The following is a 22,824-nucleotide window of genomic DNA, read 5'->3' as shown; positions in this document are numbered from 1 at the left end:
CACATGATCAAATAATTTGGATCCGTTTGGGGGGGTTGCAAAATCCCCTTTCCGCTTGCAAGCGCATGCCGACGGAAGTTGGACAGGCTGTCCCAAGATGCTAACGCTCCGTCCCGCGTGTTGTCAGGTGGGCACGGCGCGCTACATGTCGCCCGAGGCGCTGGAGTCGCGCGTCAACCTGGAGGACGGCGAGTCCTTCAAGCAGATGGACGTGTACTCCATGGCGCTGGTCCTCTGGGAGATGGCCTCGCGATGCCGAGCCATCGGAGGTAAAAGCGCCGATAGGACCTCGCCGAGGACACGCCCACCCGACATTCATCTTTGTTTTTGTCTGCGCTCGCAGAGGTGGCCAGCTACTCGCCACCGTTCAGCGGCACTGTCGGCGAGCGTCCGCGCGTGGACGTTATGCGCCATTTGGTCATCGGGGGGCACCGCCGTCCCGACATCCCACCCAATTGGACGCGCCATCAGGTAAGCACGGCGGTGGTGGCGATCCATGCTAACATGCTAACCGAGGTTATTTCAATGACTAAACTAAAACTAACGAAAAAAATTTAAAAAACAATTTCATTAACAAAATAAAATAAAAACAAAAAGGCTTTTTTAAACACAAAATCTAACTGTAACTATATTTGATGTTTAAAAAATGAACTAAAACTAACTATAATCATGATAGTAAAAATGTATTTGGTTTTAGTCTTTGTTCATCAATTGAATGCATGAGCCTTTGGGGATGATTTTTAATGTGATTTCAAGTCAATTCATTTTGATAGGAACCGGAAAAACGACGTTTGCAAGTGTGTCACAGACATGACATCATCATCCAGCAGCAGCCAATAGAAAAGCACCAAAAGATGATGTCGCTCCCATGCTGTTTTTTTTTTTTTTTTTTTTTTAAATATTGAGCCCCTGCGATTGGTTGGCAACCAGTCCAGGGTGTCCCCCGCCTACTGCCCAGAGCCAGCTGAGATAGGCGCCAGCAGCCCCCGCGACCCTTGTGAGGAATTGAAAAAACTAAAACTAATACTGAAACTAACTAAAACTAAGCATTTATTAAATAACTCAAATGAATAAAAACTAACTGATGTACCCTGAAAACGGATTAAAACTCAATTTAAAAAAAACAAAACTCCAAATAAAGTAAACAGCAAACTTCCCAAAGTATAATAAGTGTGGTGCTAACGTAACACGACTGTCGTGTAGGGGATGCGCGTCTACTGGCAGACGGTGTCCGAGTGTTGGGACCACGACCCCGAGGCACGTCTGACCGCGCACTGTGTGCTGGAGCGAATGTGCGCCCTCGCCAGGCGGGAACAGAAACCGGAAGAGGAAGAGGAAGACCCGCCGTGTTGAAGGACGTCGCTACTCCAGCAGCCGTACTTTTGCACTCGGTGGGAGGAGGGGCTAGTCTCCGTGGCAACGCCATCATCAACGGCGATGACGTCATCGCGCCGGCGCGCACCACGGCTCTCTCGATACCTTTTGACCAGGTGCTGTCACGTGAGCGGCAAGTCGGCACGCGCGTGCGCACCAAAGTCAAAAGCGCCGTCAAAATGGAAACACCTTTCCTTCTTTCAAGTACAACAAAATAAAATCAGAAATAAATAGAGACCTTGAAAATAAACAAAAAAGATGAAGTGAAATCAACATTATGAAAAAAAAAAACTCATTTCAAAGTAAAGATGTCAAATCAACATAGACCTGATGAAAAATGATCATGTCAGTATTCAAAGCAAAAAAAATAATAATAATAACACACAAGAAACACTTTTTCATACCAAAATTGATATAATAAAATCAACAATGACATTAAAAAACAAAACGAGAGGAAAATTTCACGTTTGAAAACAATTGAGGATGTGATTAAAAAAAAATCGAGATGATTCAAATAATAATAATAATAATAATAATCATGTGCATGATAGTAGCCAAAGGAATGCATGTGACATGATGGCAAAAAAGTTTTTTTGAATGAAACGTGAAGAAGAATGAAATTGTTGAAAGAAATGATTGAAGATGGTCTCTTTTCAGTCTAACGTTGGGGGCGGGGTTCCGAGGCGGCGGCCGGCGCTCCCGCCTCCTCCTTGATCCACACGAAGCCCACCTGGGTGCCAAAGTGGGGCCCGTCCCGCAGGTGGGAGAAGAAGTCTCGCGGGTGGCATGATGTGCATGGCGCCACGCCGACGTCATCCTGGATGTGATGCGGCGGGATGCCCGCCTCCTGCAGCTGCAGCCTGACAAATGCACGCACGCACACACACGGGACACTGGTCACTGAGAGGGACGAAGACGGCGAGGATTGGGGGATTGGGGGCTCCAACAATCCCCATCCTCCCTCGCCTTTGGACGCACGAGTGCAGGAGGAGCATCGGGACGAGGGACGGAAAGTGGGAAGAGGGTCAGGAAGAGGGTGAGGGAGCAGCAGAAGGGCAGGATGAGGATCAGCGCCAGCAAGAGGAATAAACACCAAGAGCAGGAAGAGGAGGAGCAAGGTCCTCACCTGTTGGCCAGTCGCAAGTCGACGTTGGGCGGGCATGCGGGCGTCCGGCGGACGCACTCGGGCCGGAAGCGGGCGGCCTGCTCTGGCTCCAGCGTGAAGCAGCACGGGCCCACCGAGGGGCCCAGCACAACCAGGATGTTAGTGCGCACGCAGCCCAGCGCCGTCGTCATGGCCGACACTGTGGCCGTGGCCACGCCCAGCAGCGTTCCTCTCCAGCCTAAAAGGGTGGACGCTTAGCTTAGCGTCCTTGCACTCAACCAGTTTTAGCAACATGCTAACTTTGTCATCATATCCAAATAACATCCAGAATGTTGATTAGCATGTTTGCTAGCATGCAGGCTAACATTGGACGGACGCCGCTTGTCAATCTTTTCCAGCTCGTTTCTTCCTCAGGATTGCAAGTGGACTAGCCTACTTGTTTTACAACGGAGGTTCTCAAGCCCGGTCCTGGAGTACCCCTATCCGGTCTCCCTCCCTCAGACAACACAGCTGAGGATGGTCATCAGGCTGATTAGTTGGCTGGAAAACGGGCGTCCCAGAGGTAGACGGGTTGAGAACCACCGTCTGTCTTCCAATAGTGTTTTCAAACCTGATCCTCGAGCACCCCGAACCAGCCTGTTTTCCATGTCTCCCTCAGCCAACACGGGTGTTTCAAACCAGCAGCAAATCAGCCCGATGACCATCCTCAGCTGTGTTGGCTGAGAGAGGCATGCAAAACCAGAGGAGCATCGTGGTTGCGAGCCAGCGTCTGTCATCGGTTGCTGCGACAAGACTTGATCGGACTGCACCAGCACCAGTTTTCTTTTGTTGCAAAAGACAAATCATTTCGCGACCGGCGTGCATGTTGCCTCCCAAGACCCTTCGGACGCGTGTGGCCTGGCCTACCTGCATGCGCCACGCCCACCGCTCTGGCCACGGGATCGGCGAAGAGGATGGGGACGCAGTCGGCGCCCGGCGCGGCCAGGACCCGTCCCGGCCGGTCCGTCACGGCCGCATCGTAGCGCTCGGGCTCTTTCGTCCCCAACAGCCACACGCCGCTGCCGTGCTCCACCTGCGCCGCGACAGTCGGCTCGACGTCGTCACAAGAGCCGCAAGGCGCCAACGAAGACGACTCACCTTGAGCAAGTGAAGCGGGCGCGGGGAGAATCCGGCGTGAAGGGCCAGACGGCGCCGGTTCTCTTGGACCAGGGCCGCCGAGTCCTGCCGCCTGGGGCTGCTGAACAGGTTCAACGAGGACAAGGTGGGCACGCGCGACACGCCGCCGCCACGCGTACTGAAGCCGTGGCCGAAGCAGTCTGACGCACACACAAAGATAGGAAGTCAACAACTGTCAAGTCCTTTTATCCTGTCTTGTTCCCGATACGTGTCAAGACCTGCGTTGCGGAATCCAGACCAGGTCCAGACCGTGCCACATGCAGGTTGTCTTGAGCCACATGAAGGTTCTTCTACTCAACTGGTAGGTAAACCAGCTGAGTAGAAGAAGCCATCAGGTTTGCACTTTGTGGACCTGCTGGACTCCACAAAGCTGCTCAAGATCAAGTCCTTGTTTGGACAACACGCACGCACGCACGCACACGCTTCCGTCAGATCCACAACAACACGGCAGACTGACTACACAAACACACGCTCCTTCTCGATATTTTTGTGAGGCTTGCCGTTATCAAGCAATTGGCTGAAAATGCTGAAGCAGACGCCAAAAGGTGGCCACTTCCATCAATCATCAATTCCAGTCAATGGCCACGCCCACCTCGGGGGTTTTACTCGAAAAGCGAGTAGATTTGGTCCCACTCAAAATTGAGTCCAATGGGGTATATGCCACGGAAGAGGCGGGACTGTTTTTGCACATGAGCTTTGGTTTCGGTTCTGTTTGCGACGTGTGGGCTGCATCAAAATACTTGTGCTTCCGACTTTGTGCCCTTCGGTTGCGGCTTCGCAACCCGGACCAGAACCAAACTAATGTGCAAAATCACGGAACCCGTGGCATAGACTCTCCACAATTGACGGTTTAACTGCAGTTGTTTTTTGTTTGTTTTTTTGGTGCTAACTTGTCAGGCACATCTTGATTTATTTTCAAATTGTTTTGATGTTTGAAGTGAAAACAATAAATTACAAATTACAAGTTCAAATTGAAACAAATTGAAAAGAATTTCATGGAAGAATTGTCTTGCGAGGTTTTGGTGGTACACAAGCGAGCCTAAAAAGTTTGGGAACTTGCACTCAAGTGGCCCTCTTCAACAGAATTGACAAAAGAAAAAAAGAGAGAGAACAAGTGACGTCAGAGGAAGTGGACACACACACACCAAAAAAAAAAAAAAAGGTCTTCCGCACTGGAAAAGATTGCGCGTGAGTACAGGCTGCTCCACGAGAGGAGCGTCCCAGTGAAAAGCAGACTGGAAAGTGCGTTGATCACGTGACGCATGAGGTGGAAGGAAGCGGGCCGGGCCAGACCAGGATTTGACATGACGCGAGGAAGGAAGGCTCACCTGGGATCAGCGACGACGTCAGCACGCGGATGGCGCCGCCCACCGCCGGAAGCGACCGCAGCAGGGCGCCGACGTCATCCTCCACCTCGCGGCCCGCAGGTGCGTCGTCGGCGCCGCCGCCGTCGCAGCCCAGCCGGTACGTGAACGTGTAGAGGGCCGTGAAGAGCGCGCGCTGGTAGCCGAGCAGCCGCGCGCGCCCCCGCGGGCTGGTGATGACGCGCAGCGAGAGCGCGCCCGCCTCGTCCGCCGCCCGCTTCAGCCGGTACACGCACGCGGCGCTGGCGCGCCAGTTGAGCAGCACGCGCGCGCCCGCGCCGCTCCACGCGCGGACCGCCGCCTCCGCGACGTCGCCGCCGGCCGTGCCCGCGCACAGCACGAAGAGATGCGCGTGCGCGGCGGCGGCCGCCTCCTCGCGGAACAGCCGCTCGCTGCAGCCGCAGCCGCACGCGTGCGCGAGATCCAGCAGCACCGCCGACGTCGCGCTCATGACGCGCGTCGAACCAGCGAGTCCAAGCGGCGAACCCGAGCGGGCGGACGCGCGCCGGTGGTACCAAACAAAAAAAGAGGAGCAAACTTTCGCTTCCTCTTCCGCCATTTGACGCCCCGTCAAAGTCCACGCGAATGCGGATCATCAAACTCAACTCCACTTGATTGGCCAGCAAAAGCAGCGATCGCTCCCTGATTCACAAAATCACTTATTGACAAGGAAATAGGCCAATAAAACCAAAAGCGATCAAAGTGAATGGAATAGCTATGAAAAAAAAAAATGACAGCATTCCGAATCAAAGACGAGTTTTCAAAGTGGACACGCGTCACTCAGCGCCCGCTCACGAGTAAGCAAAGACGGCAAAATGTATAATCATCTGTTTGGGATTTACTTTCATATTTGCTAATGTCTGTCTGTGGCCTGTTATGGTAACGAGCCACCAGAAGGAGGCGCCAAATATCACTTGTGTTGCGGCCAAAATCCGCTCCGGTCCACTCGGACCTCGTTCCCTTTCCAAGGCCGGGGGGGGGGAACCAAACAAAAAACAAAAGCTAACTTGCACTTTGACGTATTTGACATGGCGCAGGACGACTGCGCGCACATTTTGCACCTTCTTTCTCTTCTTACGCATTTTGTTGGAGCTGTTCGTTGTTGCGCAAGCCGCACCTGAAGCAAGCCAATGACAGCAGGTGTGTTCATGTGTTCGCTGCTGGTCATGCCAGCTTGGCTCACGACTGAACTATTTGTACTCCAACAAGTTTTGCCGCTTTCGCCAACAAGGTAAGAGTTGACGTTTGTCCAGCACAAGAGCATGCAAGGCTCGTTTGTCACGCACGCACACCCAAAACTTTCCATCCGTTCAAAAAAAACCCCAAAACATTCCTGACAAGAATAGGTGAGCTCTGATTGGGCGTTGCCAGGGCAACCATGATGTTATCTTCAAACGACAGCAAGTGTCAAAATGGCTGCCCTCCCTCCCCCTCCCACCCCAGATGGATCCAAATGGTGCTTCTTAATGAACTCCATAAATTATTAACACAATCTTTCCAAATTATTGACATGGAAGATAAAGAAATGTTGAAGGTTGACTTCCCCTTTCAAGAAGATCTGTTTGCTAATGTTGTCATTTTTTTTTTTTTTTTTCGAGCTTCCTGTTAGTCCGACCTCCCGTCGAGCGAGCGTTGGGCCGGCGATGGAGGGAGTGAACAAGGGATGGATAGGCGCCCGCCACCATCGTGAAGGGTGAGCTCGCTCCTTTGCGTTTCTTTTACTCTCTCCTTCTCGTCAGGCCAACCGAATTCCTTTTTCTTTGCTTTTTTTCTGTTACTTCTTCTTGGGCTTTTAGTATCTGTATTTGATTGTATCGCTTTGCACCTGCGGTTTATTTGCTGATTGTAAGACGACGTCAAGAAGCTAACGTGGTCAACATGCAACGGGAAGGAATTGCTTTAACGGACTGGCCAGCCTTCCTTCTTTCCTTCCTTCCCTCCACTTTAAGCTAAAAAACAAAAACAGACCAAGTCCTTCTGCAAGTTGATGCTGCTAATTGCGATTGTCTGCCTTTTGAAGCGATAGAGTGTAAAGTCAACATGTGGCTGACCTGCTTTTCATGCTAGCATGCTACATTAGCGCAAAGCTAGCGTCACAATTGGCGCATTGCTCAAGCGTGTCAATGGGATGAGAACCTGCAACGCTATCAATGCCAAGCAGCAACATGCCGCTTGCCATTCATTCGTTCATTCGTTCATTCATTCATTGCGCAAGTCCAGTTGATAATTTAGGCAAATGGAAATCCGAATTACGCCTGATATGCACCTGCAGTTTTTGTTTTTTTTGTTTTTTTAAAGGGCAATATATCCTCTTTTTTTTTTTTTTTTCTCCTGGAAATCCATTTTGTTGTCCAGTCGTAAGGCAAATCAATCCAAGCAGCACAAAATGATGATTGATGACTTGACTTGTGAGTGTGTTTGTACTCTAATTGCTTTGGACTCGACTGGCTTCTTCTTATCGTTGTTGTTGTTGTTGTTGTTGTTGTTGTTATTATGAGTGATGGATAAGTACCGAAAGCATGTATGGGCATGGGGCCGATACTCATCCTTACTTATCTGAAGGTACTGCTGATGTCAGTGCTGTTGCTGTTTGGCAAATAAGAAGAATGTGAAATGTTGCGTTGACGTGGCAAATTGCAGATGAAAAGGGAATTCATTCTTTTGTTCCCTTTTATAACTTAAAAATTATGTGTCAACGCTGTTTACTTGTCAAATGTCCATTGATGTTTTGTTGTGAATGAAGTTTTAAAAAATAGAAAATGAACGTTCATTTCATGCACTTTGAAGGAAAAAAAAAAGAGCTTTATTCTATCAAATGAGCTGTCAGTTTTTTGGGGGGCACAAATTGTATGTATCAAAGTACTACTGGTAGGCTACTTGGTATCTGTGACTACTCAAGCGTGTACTTGAACTGGTATCGGTCTGAAAAAAAGTGGTATCAAAGATCCCTTGCTGTAGTTTTTGAAGTGCAGCTGATGATTGTTCACTTGTTGTTGTTCAAACAAGTCCAAATGTGGAAAACATTTTTTGTTTCAATTCTTCCTGAAAATGGCAGTACAGACAAAAACATAAAGACGATGATGATGATCCAATCCACTTTCTTTCTGCAGCACATTTGATCATGCAAATACAATCGAGTAAAACCAACCCTTAAAAAAACAGTCAATAAAATACTGAAATACAATAAGTCAAATAAATATGTTTATGTAAATATGAGGAAAGGAGGAAAATCCCGCGAGGAGCACGCTGAATGAAAAGCCAGACAAAAAGACAGCGCTGTACTTGAGCTTCTTTCATTCCTTCCTTGTCAGATTTGTGCGCGCTCGACAAGCTTCGACGTCTCCGTGAGGATGCGCGGCGGCGCCTCGGGGACGCGCATGGGCGGGCGGGCAGACGTGCGCACGCGCGCAGCCCCTCCACGGCGGAAGCTCCTGTTTCCGCGCTTCATCTTCATCCTCATCTCAACGACGTTGCGTCCCTGGCGGAGGTAAGAAGCAAAAAACAAAAACAAAAAAAGATTTTTGACGTCATCAATGAACGTCTCATTGAATGAGAGTCGGCCGCGCGCTCCTCTTCCAATTCCTCTTCGCTGCGCGCGCACCGCTGCTTTCCATGAGTACGTGCACGCGCACGCACAGCGCCTGTTTTATGCAAAGTAGCAATTTTTTTTTTAAATGTTGAATTCGCATTTCCAACATTGACTTGTCAACATACATGCATTGAACATTTGCTATCTTTGTTTTTTCAAGCTTTTCCTCAAGTTTTCCTTTTTCATGTTGACGCTTTCAAGTGTTGATGGAAACGCGTGCGGGCTCCAAATGTCCAAATATATATATAGATTTTTTTTGCTTTTTCAGCGTTTTGAGGAGCAACAAGCACGCACACGTACAGGTGACGTGCACATGTACGTCGGGGACGTGACGTGCGTGCACATGTGACGTCATCTAAAAAGCAAAAAAATGTGCTGTGGGTGGTGCGAGCGTCACATGACTTGCATGTAGGTGCCGTGGGTGGGGTTGCTTCCCCACCTGGGAGGCCATATTTGTGTGTGTGCGTGAGCTCGTGAGTGAAGAAATACTGTAAAAAAATCAAGAGTGTCCCGTCCGTCCCTGCAAACGTCGTCCAAACGGAAACGGCGCCGATCACGTCCAAATGATGTGAAAGCGGTAAAGTGTCAATGGCTGGCATGTATTGTGCATTGCGAGGGACCGAACCACATGATGACGTTTGAGTATTTGCCGCAATGGCAATCTACGCAGAAAGAAAAAGAAGTGTGAGGAGGAACTTTGACCCTTGACCTTTTGGAAGCAAAGAGCCAATTTGTGGGAAAGATGAGCGAGCGCTACGTGGGAAAGTCGTCATTCCGACTGAGTCGTGTTCACGTTGTTGTGCTCCTTAAAAAAACAAAACAAAAAAAATGCACGTGGCTAACAGCCTGCTAGCTAGCGAGCTAGATTGTGGTCTTAGCAGCGAAAGTGTCAAATAATGACTTGTAAGCTGAATTATGTACGCTAGCTGATAGCGCAGATTGAAAAACAATCTTCCAGCCGACCTTTTAAGGGTTTTAATTTGGTCAGCATCCACGAATCGGCCATGTTGAAAAGTTGTCTCCGCTGAGAAAGTCGTCTTTGAAAATATGCCAAATTTGCCACGTTGTGGTGCGTTCACGTACAATTGTACGTTTTGAAGAGCGCAGTGCAAGTGTGTTTTGTGTATGTGTACGTGCACACGCATGTGTTGCTGTTGATTGATGTTGCTTGACGTAGGTGACAAGCCCCACCCCCTCGGCGACAGACGTCTCCCACGCCGCAGATGACATGACAAGCGGGCGTGGTCTGTGTTGCCAACAAGTTGTGGCGGTGTCACGGCAACAATGCGGGCGACCTTTCCTTTTGGAAACAAGCGCCTCATTAGCATAACGAACCACGAAACCTTCATCATCGTCAATATCCATCACTTTGATATGGCGCCTGCAAAGAGGCGGAGCCAAATGGCTGAGAGCTGTCAAGCATAGTGTGCTGGTCAGCTCCTTTTTTTTTTTTTTTTTGCAGGAAAACATTTTCAACATTCCCTTATGATCATATCAGACAGCACACAAACACAAACGTGTGTGTGCGTGTGCGCTTGCACTTGCAAGGTGCTCGTTTTTCTCCCGCTGTCGTTTTTTGTCCTGCTCGGCGTCCATCTTGTTTATTTTTTCACCTCTTTTCTGCTCGCCTGCTGCCCTGGCTCCATTTACTGCCCCCCCCCCACCTCTCTTTTCCTCCTGGCCCCTCCCCCTCCTCCCATCCTGATGTATGTGCTGCATTGTGTGCACCAGCACTGACGGAGCATCGCTGCCGCCGCCGCGCTGGCGAGCGGCCAGCCACACGCGCTCGCACACTTGCGCGTGTGCACGTGTGCATTTGCAGCCTGCACAAAATGTTGGTGCGGTGTAGAGGATGAGGATGATGATGATGATGATGACATCAAAATCTTTTCCTCTTCACGTTTAAGATAAGGTCAAGGACATAAGTATTTTTTTTTTTATTTGATTTATTTTGTGCTGCTTTTTTTTTTTTTTCTTCCAAAATGGGCGAGGTGGCCAATGGGAAATTTGGGAGCTTCCCAAACGGCACATAAGCATCCAAATGGGATTTTTGTTGTTTCTTTTTTGCATGTGTCACGTGCGCTTCACAATTTCAAAGCAAACTCAAACATGGAGGATGAAAAAAGTGATGCTGTCCAACAGGATGCCTTCATCATCATCGTCATCATTGTCATCATCATCGTCATCATTGTCATCATCATCGTCATAGGAAAAAGTCACCTTTAAAGAACAATTGCAATGTTGGGAACAAAAATTGCAATTAGATGCTTTTGCCACCATTTTGCATGTGTGATGAATAATTGATGAGCTTGCTTAACCTTGACGTGTCCTCCCACCTCCCATTGGCTCCTCCTCCTCCCGTCACATTCCTTATACACACACATTATGTGTATTTCTCACTCTTAATGCATAGATCTGTGTGTGTGTGCGTGTGCGCGCGTGGCGTGACAAGGCGAGATGAACGGCGAGGAGGCGACAGGCGTGTCGGCGGCGGCGGGTCAGGCCGGCGGCGCCTGCGAGCGCCGATGCGAGGCGAGCTGGGTCGACGCTTTAGCTTGACGCTAACGCGACACGACAGGAACAGCGGCGCGCCGCTTCCGCCCGTCAGTCGGCAAACGCGCACACACGCCAGCCTTCATCAAGCGCGTGTGCACGCTGTCACTTCTCATTTGGCGCGCCGCGCTCACTAACCACAATTTCGCTTGTTTCCTGGCGGACATTTTCTTGCCTTTCATTTGTCATCATCAAATTGCAGGACACTTTTGTGTTTTGTTTTGTTACTTGGATGCAAGGAGAAAGGAGAGGATTGATTGATTGATTGCGCAAGTCCTGGCTGGCGGCCATTTTGTAGCTTTTCAGGTGAGGCACAGGTGAATAGACGGCCATTTGAGGCTTCGGCCTCCATCTTGACTTGAGCGTGTCGTTTTTGCCGCTTCCGCATCTTCCGACACGTTTGCAAGGGCTCAAGTCGCTCGTTGGTTTTGTCGCTTGAGCACGACAGGGAGACTTTTGCAACAATTCGACCTTCTTGGGCGGGCATCCGCCCAACCCAAGACCGGATGCACGTCAACCAAAACGGGCTTCTTCCCATTTAGGGAGCACTTGATTTGCATCTTGTTGATCCATGTTTTTTTTTCTGCTTGTTGATGAAATTGGTGATGAACATTTTTGTGAACGGGACGCCACACTTGACTCGCTCGCACCCTTCTGTGTTTCTTGCTGTGCCATCTGCCACTTCACACACGCGCACATGCATCTTTCCCTAACCTCAAGCATGAAAAACGATTGCCTGCCCCAAGGGGTGGGCGATATGGTAAAAATGAACAAATAAACCAAACCAAATCAAACAGCAAACTGCAGACTCGTCCGTCCGTCATCAGGGCTCTCCCTTATATGGGCATCAGACGTTGTGGAAGTGAAGCCTGCCCCCAGTTGGGTGGAGCCACATGGCTCCTCCCATTGCGTGATGGCGCAAGGCCGCCCGCCACAAGGAGGGAGATGACAAAATGGCCACCAGCGTCTTGCTTTCATCTTTTGGCTCCTGCGGCTGCCCGTTAGCCGTTAGCGGCCACAAATGAGCGGCTGGAGGGCAGCGGCTAATGAAGCCTAATTGCCGTCCAATCTCACGGATGGGCGCACGCACACACATTTCCTGGACTGCAATGTGTGTGCGTGTGTAAGGAAGCAAAAAGAAGTGTGTGCGTCTTTTCACACATTCTACTTTTCCTTCACATTTGACTAGAAGAGGTTCAAAGCAAAATGGCTGACGTTTGTCAGGCGCCCAGTCAGGATGGAGGCGACCGCTCGCTCCACAGGGTGAATGCTGCCATTTCACATCTCGCCTTTGTTTCTGGCCACTGCTGGCCGCGTTCCAACAAGGCATAAGCGTAAGTAACAGGACATCACCCACACGCGTCGCAATTCGAAACCGGAAATGCCCCGGAAATGTGTTGTGTGAAACCTGCAAGTCTGAAGTCCCGCCTCCTCCCTGGCATCCACCCCATTGGCAGATGCGCGACGTCGGGGCACGTCCATTTTGAATGGACGTGCATGGCCACTGATTGGCCAATTGAAATTCATCATCTTCATAAGACGTCTTCTTCTTCTTGTTTTTGTGTGAAGCTTGCTGATGTTTGGCGTTCATCGATGACATCACACGTGAGCGCCCTGGCTGCAGGTACGTCCGACACCTTGCAAAATGGGTATGCGTGTGTGGGACATGTGCATGTGTGTGTATTTGTGTGTGTATACATGGATGCACGTGTTTGTGTATATACGTACATGTGTGTTGTTCACAATGGGGTGTGTGCAAGTTTGTTGTCATTTGTGTGAGTGTGAATCTGTTGTGCGTCAGCAGTTGTGAATGTGTGTCTCACGTGCGTGCGTGTGTGTGTACTTCCACACAGCAGCAGCGGCAGCCAACGGCGTGTCGGCCCGCTCTGCATGGGCGCCGCCCATGGGCGTGACCTCGGTGTTGCCGCAGCAACTGTTGGCGTCCAACTTCCTGTGCACACCGGCCACTTCATTAGGTACACTTTTGATTGACGGCCGTCGTTGATTTTGAGTTTGTTTGTTGTGCGCCGGCGAGGCCCGCTCATGAATATTCACGTCGGCTAACGAGCCCGCTCAGATGTTTTTGTCGTCGTCAAAGCGAACACCATCCAAAAGGTGTCGCGCGTCGCACGCCTCGCCGCCGCCACCGCCTCCTCCCTCGGATCTCGCTAATGAATCCGTCAAAGAAGCTAATTGGACGGGAAGCGAAGCGGCCTGCCGGCGCCTGTGACGATGCGACACCTGAACAGGTCGGATGCAATTTTGTGACATTTGCACGAGAGCTCACGCAGCTCACTCGAAGTGAAAAGTTTCAGCTTGAGTGCAAAAAAAAAAAAAGTTTGTCGTCTCGAATGAAGGAAATGAAGAAGCAGGACTTTCAACTGCGACTTCCGCAGATTCACCTGCAAACATTCCTTCCGGTCAACTTCCAAAACAATCTTCCCTCGCTATAACACGCTTCACTTTTTGCCCTCTTGCTGTTTTGCCGATTTCTTGAGTGCAATTTTGCATGCATTTTTTTTTTTACATTAATGTGCCTATTTGATCAAATTTATGAAGGTTTGAACATTGATTTAAAGGAGAGAAATATGAGAACGTAAATCCTCAATGAGAAAAGTATATCAAGTTGTGGTGAGGGCTTTTGCAGCCTTCAAACATTTTTCAAACATTTACAAGAAATGTCAACCATAACTACACTACTTATTGTGGGTATTTTTTTTCCGTTTGTTGTTTGCCGAGGATAAAGATTGTAGTCCATTTGCATGTGATTGTTTGTGTTCTCATTTTTTTTGCATTCATCTTGTTGTCTTGAATTCATCCTGTCGTATTCTCGTGCTGACGATGTTGTGACGTGACGGCGGCTGCAAACGGCAGTAATTGAGCTGTCGGGGTTATCGCACGCAGCGTGTTGATGAACGCTCGCCGCGTGTTTTGCGGCGACCGCTCGCTCGTCATCATTAGCGCCGGCGTGGCGAGCGAGCCTTTCGCTCTTTGTGGGACGCCTCGTTTATCTTCCCGCCACTTGTTTTTGGCCTTTTTCTCCTGCCAGCATGCCGCCTCCTTTTTTTTTTTTTTTTTTGCTTTTGTCTTTTTCTTGTTTCAGCGCCGGCGGACGATTTCATCCACCTCTTCGTTTGCCGCCGTCTCTTCGCTCTGAATTATTCTCGTCTTGTGTGGCACCTAAAAGGAAGTGGCTGCTTGTTTTTTTTGCCCGTTTGTGTCACCTTTTTCTCACTCGTCAGCTCGCGTGCTGCCGGCGAGGTCCGAGGCCCCGGCGACCGCGCCTGCCAACCCCTCCGACGTCGGGCCGGCGAGCGTCAAGGAGATCATCCGACACAACCGATGCACCCTCTTCCCACAGAATCCCAGTAAGGAGCACAACCGCCGCCGAACGACCGCGAGCATGCCAGGCCACATTAACTCGAGTGCAACATGACAGCAACGCGTCGTGAGTCCATTTTGTGGCACTGTCACTTGTCAGCGGCAAGGACGGCCGTCCGTCTGTCCATCCGTCATTATTTCACAGTCGACTGAAGCCTAGTCGTCCGTCAGCATTATTTTCACCGAACTTCTATCAAATTTCACTTGATCACACGGCACATTTAGAAGCTTCACATCCATTTCTTCTTCTTTTGCACTCGACAATTTCCAGCAATTTCTGGCAGTTGGAAATGAACACAAATTCAGTGTTGGCTCTCACCTGCCAACTTCAATCAAGATGGGCAAAAATCAACTTACAACATGTTCAACATTTGCTAGCGAGTGTCAGAACAGTTTGCAAGCGTCTGGCGAACGTCGTCACAAGCGTTTGCAACCTTCAACAAACGCTCAAGTCAAAAGTCAACTTGTGACGTTCGCATTCGCTAGCAAAACTTCGCCAAAGGAGTTTCAAAGCACAAAAAGTTTCTTGTGCGAGCGTCCGTCGGCCTTCACGTTTCTTCAAGCCATTTCAACATTCAACAAATGGAAACACGAATTAATGGATGGATGGATGAATGAACGAATGAATGAATGAATGAATGAATGAATGAATGAATGAAAGGGAAGCGGGCTGCCTGAAGGTGACGTTAATGTGACGATTTTGTTTTGTTCCTATTGACAGCTGTTGACAATTTTCAGGCGTGCTGGCGAATATCCGTCGACATCCGTTCGCCATCACACGCCGCAGTGATTCGTGTGACGCCCGCACATGCGACAACATGCTCGTCACACTCGAGCTCAAACTTGGGATTTGATTTTGTTTTACTTGGCGGCCAGTTTGCATCTCAGTGGCTTCACAATGGTGCACAGCGTCGTTGTGTATTGCAATCATCACGAATCTTGTGATGACGATCGTCTTCTATGCTGTCACGAACGATATTACAATCATCTCCACTTTTGACGATCTTAACATTTGTGTTGTTCATAATAACGATGGTGACGCTGGCTCATCCTAGACCTGCCCCCACCGTCCACCCGGCCACGCCCTCCCGGATGCAAGACGGTGTTTGTGGGCGGGCTTCCGGAGAACGCCGGTGATGACATCATCAGGGAAGTCTTCAGCCCCTGCGGCGACATCGTCGCATTGCGCAAGAGCAAGAAGAACTTTTGCCACATTAGATTCAGCGACGAGTTCATGGTGGACGCAGCGCTCGGCCTGTCAGGTGACGTCACACGCACGCACACACGTCTGTATGAGCGCAAGCTAGCATGCAATGTAGTAAACTTGCCTTCCACGTTGTAGAGCTTGAAAAAAAAAAAAAAAAAAAGGAGTTGAAGCAGGAAGCGAGTGTTGCCCAAATGTGAGAAGTTTTGTTTTGCTGTCCCAGGCAGGATGTGTACGTCAGCCGGTTGCTTTGGCCGGAATGTCGCGTCGGACTTCAGTTGCTCCAATCTGTTGCAAGCAAGATGAGCTCGTGCACGCACGCGCGTCAAACGATAGTCAACGGCTAAAGTCGGGATGCGGATCAGACCATGCGCATGACAACAACTGATTTGGACCCACCTGATGGGAACAAAAACATGATTTCCGCTTTTATTGTTGTCCACGTTGTTTGCAAAATATTTTCAGTTAAATGTGGACGTGTGTTGACTCTGACGATCGTGCGTCGCTTGGGGAAACTCCCAAGTAGGCAACCGGCATCCGTCATAACAAGCGCTCGTTCGCTCGCTCGCTCGTCAGTGGCGGGGATGGGAATGGGAAGCGCTTCTTCTTCTTGAGAAGCGCTTGCTGAAAAGCTGTTTGCTCTCTTCCATGCAGAGCACTTTGCTCTCCTGGATGCTAACGTTTGTATTTTCCCTGGCCAGGTTACCGCCTTCACGTGGCCTCGGGCACGGACAAGAAAGACTCGGGCAAGATCCACGTGGACTTTGCTCAGGCTCGGGACGACTTGTACGAATGGGAGTGCAAACAGAGACTACGAGAGCGAGAAAAACGACATCAGCATCGGGACGAGGCCTTGCCCCCGCCGACATCGGCCTCCCCGACGCTCATGCCGCGCTTCTCGGAGCACGAGGCGGCCATGTTGGCCGAGCGCTTGAAAGGTGAGGCGAGACCGGCGTTGGTGAACGGGGGATTGACCATCGAGTACAGGGGTGGCCAATCCAGCTTCTTTGGGACTTGCCTGCACATTTGACATGTTTCCCTTCTCCAACACACCTGAGTCATAGTCACACCTCTTCAGCAAACGCCGGATCATGACCCTTACCATCCAAATCAGCCGTGTTGGAGGAGGAAAACGTCTCAAACCTGCAGGACCCTCCGGGACTGTAATGAGACACCCCTGATCTCGTAAGACAAGGCAGTCCTCCTTCACGAGTGGCGGCATGATGACGAAGGTAGCAGAGCGTCCGATTGCTAGCAGTCGATCGGCACAAAAGCTTCCGTCAAGTCAATTGTGTGCGTGCACAATCAATCGCACGTGCATGTGTTGTGTTTTGTACGCTGTGTTGTAACGCGTGGCTAATCTGCATCGGCGGCGGCTGGCAAGCTTTAGAAGCTTTTGATGGGGCGGCGCACGCACATCTGAAAGGCTCCTAAAAGCTCCCTAATGCCGCTCGCTCGCTTGCTCACGCCTTCGCCTGGTTGCGCCCGTTGTCATTGAAATGAGAGCACGTGGTGTGACGGGCGCACAAATGAGCACAAGCCCCAGCGGGAACATTTGCACGTTTGTCCACATGCAAGCTCCCGTGACGGAAGCGGCGCATGGACCACTTAAGGACTCGTGTACGCCCACGCGTCTTTTCGCCGGGAAAAAAGCCAAAGAAAAAGCACTTGTGTGTGTTTTCCGATAGACAAGCATGGCTTCAGCTGGGCGGCGTCGGTTCTTTTGTGTTGGCTGGACGGCGGCGAAGTCGACCGCGTCGGCGCCAACCATGTCTACGCGCTCGTACAAAGCGCCAACGCGCACGCGCGCCGACTGCGCAGGGACGCGCGCCAGCAACAACGCAACCTCAACAAAGCCAAGAGCGACTTCCGAGCCGCGCTCGACAACATCCTCGCGCAATGTGAGAATACGCACGCATGCACGCACACACATCCTCACGTTGCTATCTTTGTGGGGCCCTCTCATTGACATCATGCATTACCCAGCCCCTCCCCCGAACCCCAACCACCCAAAATGATTGCCTCCCCCCATTCCTTAGCCTAACCTTGACCATAACCCAATTGAAAGCTAAACAGTAAAAGCAAGCCTTTACCCTTAAAAAGAGGTCTTAACAGTGGTCACTTTTTCTTGCATTAAAAAAAAAAAAAGTATCATATATATATATATATATAATACATATGTAGGGTTGTTTCCCTTTTCACGGTTGCTGTGTTCCATGCCGACCCACAATAGGTGAATTTCCATTTCATTTTTTTTTTTTTTTTTTTTTTTTTTTTTTTAATAAGGTTAAATAGGCTTAGTAATTGTTTGGACGGATAATAACTCATTTTATTTATGTTGAAAGGAAAAGTATTATTTTGCTAAATGTACTTACCATTTGTGAGCAAAACATGCTTGCCTTCTCAGAGTTGTATGCAAATGCAATTCAATGCAAGCAGGAATGATGCAATTTATATATATATATATATATATATATATATATATATATATATATATAAAATGTATGTTGCATACTTGGGCGCATCAGACGTGCATCCGTCCATTTGTTCATTGTGTTGATCATCTGTGCATCCATCTGTTACGTGTCAAGTAAAGAAAGAAAGTCTTGCGAGTGGAAGTTGCTGTCAGTCACATGACACGTCACGCAACTTCCCCATGGAAGTTGAAGTGTGTTTGCACGTGTACAGTAAGTATTGTCGTGCGCAAGTACACACAGCCACAGTTGTCCATTTGCAAGTACGCAGCGGAGGCCCGGTCCGGGGTCAATGGATTGTTGACGTGTCACCCCCCCCCTCCTCCCTGTGTCGGGCCCAAGTGGAGCAGGTGTGGTCCGTGTTGGTGGCGTCGGGCCGACAAAAGTCTCGGGACCGCTTCAGCAAAGCTCAGCGCAAGAACATTGACGTATGGACCAGGCAGTGCCAGGTTAGTAGCCGGACAAACAAACAAATGAACGCCCTCCGGAGACCACCGTCACGGTGGGTGGATGAGTTGTCCCCGACCCTGTCCCCGAACCCCGCCCCCTGACCCCTCGACAGGCAGACATGTGCATGCGCCAAATGGTAATCATGATGGTGCGGTGAAACCAAAGGTATGATGATGGCGAGGACGAGGATGAAGGTGATGAAAGTGAAGATGATGATGATGAAAGTCATGACAATGGGGGCTCCAGGTGGAGGAGTGGAACCGTCACTTGCCTTCGGTGCCGGTTGGTGTGGGTTCGCTTCTCCGCCTGGGAGAGTGAATGAGTGCTTGAAAAAAAAAAAAAAAAAAAAAGTCATGACATGAGGATGATGGTGATGATCGAGTGTTGCCGTTGTGTCAGGTCGACAGTGAGGAGGTGTCAGCCCTCAGACGTCAGGATGAGGAAGAGGATGATGAAGGGCCTTTCCAGAAGAAGATGAAGATGATGTGCGCACAAGAAGATGGTGAGCCCGACGTCGTCCTGCGTGTATTTGCGTGTGTGTGCGTGTGTACCCGCGCACACTGACACGTGTGTTGGCCAGATGCCTTTGAGGAGGAGGAGGAGCTTCTGAGGAAGGAGGCGGAGCCACAGAGGTTGGAAGCTGGCACGTGTCTGCTGCCAGTGCAACAGGTACGTCTTCTGCCCGCCTTCCACTTGACTGACGTCTCCAAAAAGTGTTTGAGGCCAACATTTGATGCGTTTCTCCAGTTTGTGGAATCCTTCAAAATGCAAATCAATCCATTCGAATGCCTTGCAAGACGTGTTGGGGGGGGGGACAACAAACAAAACTCTCTCTCTCTCTCTCTCTCTCTCTCTCTCTCTCTCTCTCTCGCTCTGTCTAATCCACATGTAGCCTGCTGTAAAGTATGCAAAAAAGGAAATTGTGATTTTGGCCGTGGGCGAGTCGTCTTTTTCGCGCTCTCATGGATGCAAGGTTAGCCCCTGCTAGTGCAACAAGTTCACTAGCATTAGCTAGCATTTGTTTGCTAACCTTTCGCGACATGCGATCAGTGAAATGTCGATCAGCGCTAGCGGACATGCTAATTGGGGACCCTCATTTGGGGCTATGAAAGGAAAAAGTGAGCGTTTGTTTGTCAAATTGAAATGTTAAGGACAGACTGCAAGTGAAAATATAAGCTCAGCTGCGTTAGCGCATATGAGGCAAACAGTCAACCTGTAACACGTGCGTGCGGATGTTCATACGTTGGCGTGCGTAGCGTCCTGTCATTCCACATTTATGAGCAGGAGCTGACGCGCCGCGGAAACAAGCGAGTTGTCACACGGACGCAATTGAGCGTGCTGGAGGTGGGAGACACGCGGGAGGGACGGAAAAGCCTGAACGTCGCTGGCCGTGATCAGGCGTGGATCGGTGGCGCACTTGTGCAAACGAGGCTTCAAGCGAGTGACGGGCGCGCACGTCTTTTAGGTCAGCGCATTTCACTGCTCGTACGCCGACCGAGAGACAAGAGGAGGAGGCTGCGGCCCAGGAGGCGGAGCCGGAGGCAGTGTCCTGGTGTCGGAGAAGGAGGCTCTGCTCCTGGGTAAGGCCGTATGCAAATGAGATGCTGATTGGTATGCAAATGTCATTCTGCAGCAGCCGTCACACTCTTGTTGATGACACGGTGACGTCTTTTCTTTGCTTTTTTCTTGAGGCGTCGTGTCGGCTTTCCTGCACGTTCATCCCTTCGGGGCCAACCTGGAATACTTGTGCTCATACGTGCGCACGCTCGACTCGCAGGTACCACAATACACACACGTTGACACTAGGGATTTAACGATATCCAAATATCACAATACGATATTATTACGATATGAAGCTCACAATACGATAATTATCCCGATATTGTGAAGAGGTTGGCGATATTTAAAATAGGCCACAATATTGTAAAAAAAAAAAGAGCTCGTACTAAAAAAGAAAAAAAAAAAAAAAGCACGATATTGTGCTTTTGTATATGACAGCAATACATATAAACTACCTCCAATCTCAAATAGCACTTCATATTGTGGCACTTATCATCTAATGCAAGCCCAAATTGAGTTCTTCCACATATTCACAAGTATATTACATTCCCCTTCAAATGACAATTAGTGATTTTAAATATAGAAGGGCCAAAACATCCCTAATGAAAATTAAACCACTAAAAAAACTAGCCACCGGAGGGTGCTATAACTGCACAAATGGAAATCAACCTGACTTTTTTTTAACAGATGTGTAGCTTTTAAATATCGTGAACATGACGATGACGACAATATTGTGGCAGTTTTAATATCACGATATTGCCATTATCGTTAGGTCCAATCTTTTTCAAATCAATGAAGCTATCGATTATTCGACTGAATAACAATACTTTTGGGGGGAATCCACGACGGTTGAGTGGGATTTGCATTGAGTGGATGGAACGTACTCGTATGCATGACACCAACACAATTGCCAAATACTTTGCAATCGCAATTAGCTGTAGCGCGCTAGTGATGACCATTTAAGGTCAACAAACCCCAACTGACCTTTAGTTGGCACGTACGTGACGTCATTCCATCGACATTCCACAAGTCATCATGTCTTTCAAGTCACTTACAGACGATACTTCAACAATCGAGAGTGCGTGGCTGACTCGCAATGTCACACCTTCTCCCCTCACACCTCCATCACTATAGAGTCCCGTCCACATTAGTATACATATGTATGTATGTATGTATGTATGGATATAGATATAGATATATCTTATGACACAGCCCATCAGTCCAAGTGGAGCCCAGCTGCCTGTTGGCTCCAATCAGCTCATTAATTTCCTGTGCAGTGCGTGCGTCTGCAAAAAAAGTCCGGATACTGACTGTCGTAAACATGATTCTGGTGGAGCTTCCTTCAATTTCTTCCACCCATTTTTACATTCCAATTGGTGGACTTTTTCTACTGGGTACCCACGCACGCACACACAAACACACACACACACACACACATACATGCAAGCAAGCGCAGGCACAAGCTGACCAAAACACATCCATGAAAGCTGACAGTAAGTTTGCGTGTTTGTGTGTGTGTGTGCCAGGTGTCGTCAAGTGAGCTGGAGAGCCTTATGGTCCGCCTGCCCCTCATGTTCCGCCAGGAGCTGAGCGGCGTCGGCGCCACGTTGGAGAAGCGCTGGAAGTTCTGCGCCTTTGACAGCCTCCAGTCCGGATGAGGCGGCATCCGACGCTCGCTCAGCCGACCGACGTTTGCTTGCCCGCCCGCCGCTGGGACCGTCACGCTAGCCGGCTAAAAACGTCCGTTGTGATTTGCTGCACTTTGTTGCGCTGCGTTGCGGAAGGAGCGTCCATTTTGTGTGCAATTTTGACGTGCGTGTGGCAACTTTTTTTTTTCTTGCACGTTGGCCTGAATTGTGGCGCGCTCGACTTGAATGAAAGGAAACGTGACGTGCATCCTGTTGGCAAAAAAGAAAGTGCAGCAGTGATGGCCCATTGTGATTTTCTAGGAAGCCCCAATTCATTTGTTTCCAGTTTGTCTATCTTGGCGATCATCTTAACCGATGGCCAAGTGCTGGTATTGAGAGCATTTCCGGCTAGCATCCAGCCGTGCACATGGGCACGTCGGCGGGCGGGCGGGCGTACACTTAGTAAGAGCCATCCGTGCCTCCGTGTGGGTGCGTGCGCTGTGCTGCCGGTCACGACGCCCGTCACGCCTATCTTTGCAAGCAAACTCATCTGCCAGCCGCTTTGCAACTTTTGTTGCTGCTCACTTCTTCATTGGGATCACCAGACGAGGACGCATTGTGGGAGGGGCCTTTTCATCTCCTTTGGGAAAATCCCATCTTTTCCTAATTTCTGCAAAATGATTGCGAATGGCTTGAAGAGGTTTCATCATCCCCACTTGACAAGTAGAAATATCACATCAAAAACCGCGTGCGTTTATGGAATTGATTACTTATTTTGGAACAAACAATTCTGACCCCTTCTATGGAACATCTGTTCTGTCTGTTTGCCTGTTTGCAGTGTTTTGGGCACAGGACCCATGTCAAGACCTCCTCACTCACGGTTGTTGTCCAAGCTAGAAAAGGAATCCTTTACAGACCAAACGCTGTCAAAAGGTTTGATGAATAAAAATGTGCATTGAAAAATCA

At 49.5% G+C, this 22,824-nt stretch overlaps 3 protein-coding genes across 8 annotated transcripts in view; 2 read left to right on the top strand and 1 right to left on the bottom strand.

Annotated features, from left to right (window-relative positions):
• LOC144030983 (TGF-beta receptor type-2-like) overlaps positions 1–2,355 on the top strand; it is an 8,924-nt gene extending 6,569 nt beyond the window's left edge. The window contains 3 exon segments of the mRNA XM_077537652.1: positions 128–269; positions 344–471; positions 1,204–2,355. Of these exon segments, the coding sequence (XP_077393778.1) occupies positions 128–269; positions 344–471; positions 1,204–1,353 (420 nt within the window). The 3' untranslated portion in view covers positions 1,354–2,355.
• On the bottom strand, positions 1,769–5,755 carry lacc1 (laccase (multicopper oxidoreductase) domain containing 1). Its single transcript, XM_077537660.1, has 5 exons — positions 4,984–5,755; positions 3,617–3,795; positions 3,386–3,551; positions 2,501–2,717; positions 1,769–2,234 (listed from the first exon to the last, which is right to left on the bottom strand). The coding sequence occupies exons 1-5, from the start codon at positions 5,576–5,578 to the stop codon at positions 2,033–2,035; spliced, it is 1,359 nt and encodes a 452-aa protein (XP_077393786.1). The 5' UTR covers positions 5,579–5,755; the 3' UTR covers positions 1,769–2,032.
• LOC144030984 (ecto-NOX disulfide-thiol exchanger 1-like) lies at positions 4,834–22,824 on the top strand. Of its 6 annotated transcripts, XM_077537654.1 has the most exons (15): positions 4,835–5,816; positions 6,618–6,712; positions 8,331–8,506; positions 12,731–12,785; positions 13,015–13,137; positions 14,404–14,529; positions 15,598–15,804; positions 16,448–16,684; positions 17,435–17,647; positions 18,563–18,669; positions 19,070–19,172; positions 19,251–19,339; positions 20,136–20,250; positions 20,362–20,447; positions 21,757–22,824. In XM_077537654.1, exons 4-15 carry the CDS (start codon positions 12,755–12,757, stop codon positions 21,886–21,888), a joined length of 1,569 nt encoding a protein of 522 aa, XP_077393780.1. In that variant the 5' UTR covers positions 4,835–5,816; positions 6,618–6,712; positions 8,331–8,506; positions 12,731–12,754; the 3' UTR covers positions 21,889–22,824. The 6 variants fall into 6 exon arrangements, with proteins under 6 accessions (XP_077393784.1, XP_077393780.1, XP_077393782.1 ...); XM_077537656.1 differs by having other exon boundaries at positions 4,835–6,712; positions 13,018–13,137; XM_077537653.1 differs by having other exon boundaries at positions 4,835–6,712.

This window comes from Festucalex cinctus, chromosome 11 (assembly GCF_051991245.1).
Source record: "Festucalex cinctus isolate MCC-2025b chromosome 11, RoL_Fcin_1.0, whole genome shotgun sequence".
NCBI lineage: Eukaryota > Metazoa > Chordata > Actinopteri > Syngnathiformes > Syngnathidae > Festucalex > Festucalex cinctus.
This window is presented reverse-complemented; position numbering and strand designations above follow the sequence as displayed.